The 1292-nt window shown below is 35.1% G+C and overlaps 1 protein-coding gene across 1 annotated transcript in view; it reads right to left on the reverse strand.

Annotated features, from left to right (window-relative positions):
• GPC6 (glypican 6) overlaps positions 1-1292 on the reverse strand; it is a 1259037-nt gene that overhangs the window by 319175 nt on the left and 938570 nt on the right. Inside the window, exon 7 of the mRNA XM_012554142.2 lies at positions 1171-1230. Within this exon, the coding sequence (XP_012409596.1) occupies positions 1171-1230 (60 nt within the window). The remainder of the gene's footprint in view (positions 1-1170; positions 1231-1292) is intronic.

Below are 1292 nucleotides of genomic sequence, written 5' to 3' on the forward strand. Positions count from 1 at the left end.
GAGAATAGAGATCCTCAATTGTAATTAAACATATAAAAAGATGTTAATTCTTACTAATTACCAGGGAAATCCAACCAAAGAGAGTAAGTATTAGCAAAAGTTTAAAAATTCTGACAATACAAGTATTGTGGAAGGAACACCCTTATAAACAGCTGAGAGGAATTTACATTTGTACAACCAGTAAAGAGATCAAGTTGGCAATATTAAATAAAAATTGAAAATGCTCTTATCCTATGACCGAGTAATTTCATGGTAAAAAGACAAACAGAAACCATTTGCACATTTTCACAACGTGAAATGTACTACAGAATAATATATATTTTAACACTCTGCTAAGTATTTCTATTTGGTTTTTCTGTTAGTATTTTCAGTTCAACAAATCCTCAACAGCTACTACTAAATAATTTGTCTTTTAACTAATTCCATTAATGATTTAACCACCACCCAAATCACAAGCCTCAGTGTTATCTTTGACTCCAACCCCTTCTATGCCCTACGTTTAATCATTCACAAAATATAATCAGATATAGGTACAAAATCCCCTCTGGTCATTTCCTCATTCTGTTCTCCTTGTATCACAACAGACTACTCTCTTATTAATTTATGCCAGGCCAACTGCAATACCTTTCTATGTGTTTACTTGCTTCAGGATATTTTTCCTTTCCATTTTTTCACCTCACACAACTCCTAACCCTCTACTCCACTCACTATAATAGCCAGGTTAATCTTTCTAAACCAAGGCATTGGGACCCCTACTCTTCCATGGCTCTCCACTGAATATTACATACCTCCAAAATTCTTCACCTGGAAGTCATGTCCTTCTATAATCTGGACCCAGTTAAACTTCCTGGCCTTTATTATCCTACAAGTATTCCATGATTACCTTGGTACTGCACCCCGCCCCCATGTTTGAATAATTCTCAGTACTCCCACCTCACTGGACTCTATATCATAGATGAGAACCAGCCAAGCCCTTTGTAAATGCTCTTTCTAAGGTGAACCTTGCCTTTTAATTTTTCTTTTAGGCCAGGTTGAAGAGACACTGGCTTTCAGCTGTGACTTACAAGATAATTAACTTTTGAAAGCTTTGCAAATCATTATGTTACAAATGAAGCTTTAAGAAGATCCTAATATATCCATCAAACACACGATTATTGTTAACAATGACACCAAGTTCTGTTGATGGAGCCACAATAACTAAAACACGTTATTTTTAATGAGGTAAAGCTTCTGTAGTGTAACAATGAATTACTATCACTAAAGAGATCTGAGCAGCCTTATAATTGTTACAA

Source organism: Trichechus manatus, unplaced genomic scaffold (assembly GCF_000243295.1).
Source record: "Trichechus manatus latirostris isolate Lorelei unplaced genomic scaffold, TriManLat1.0 scaffold00013, whole genome shotgun sequence".
Lineage (NCBI taxonomy): Eukaryota > Metazoa > Chordata > Mammalia > Sirenia > Trichechidae > Trichechus > Trichechus manatus.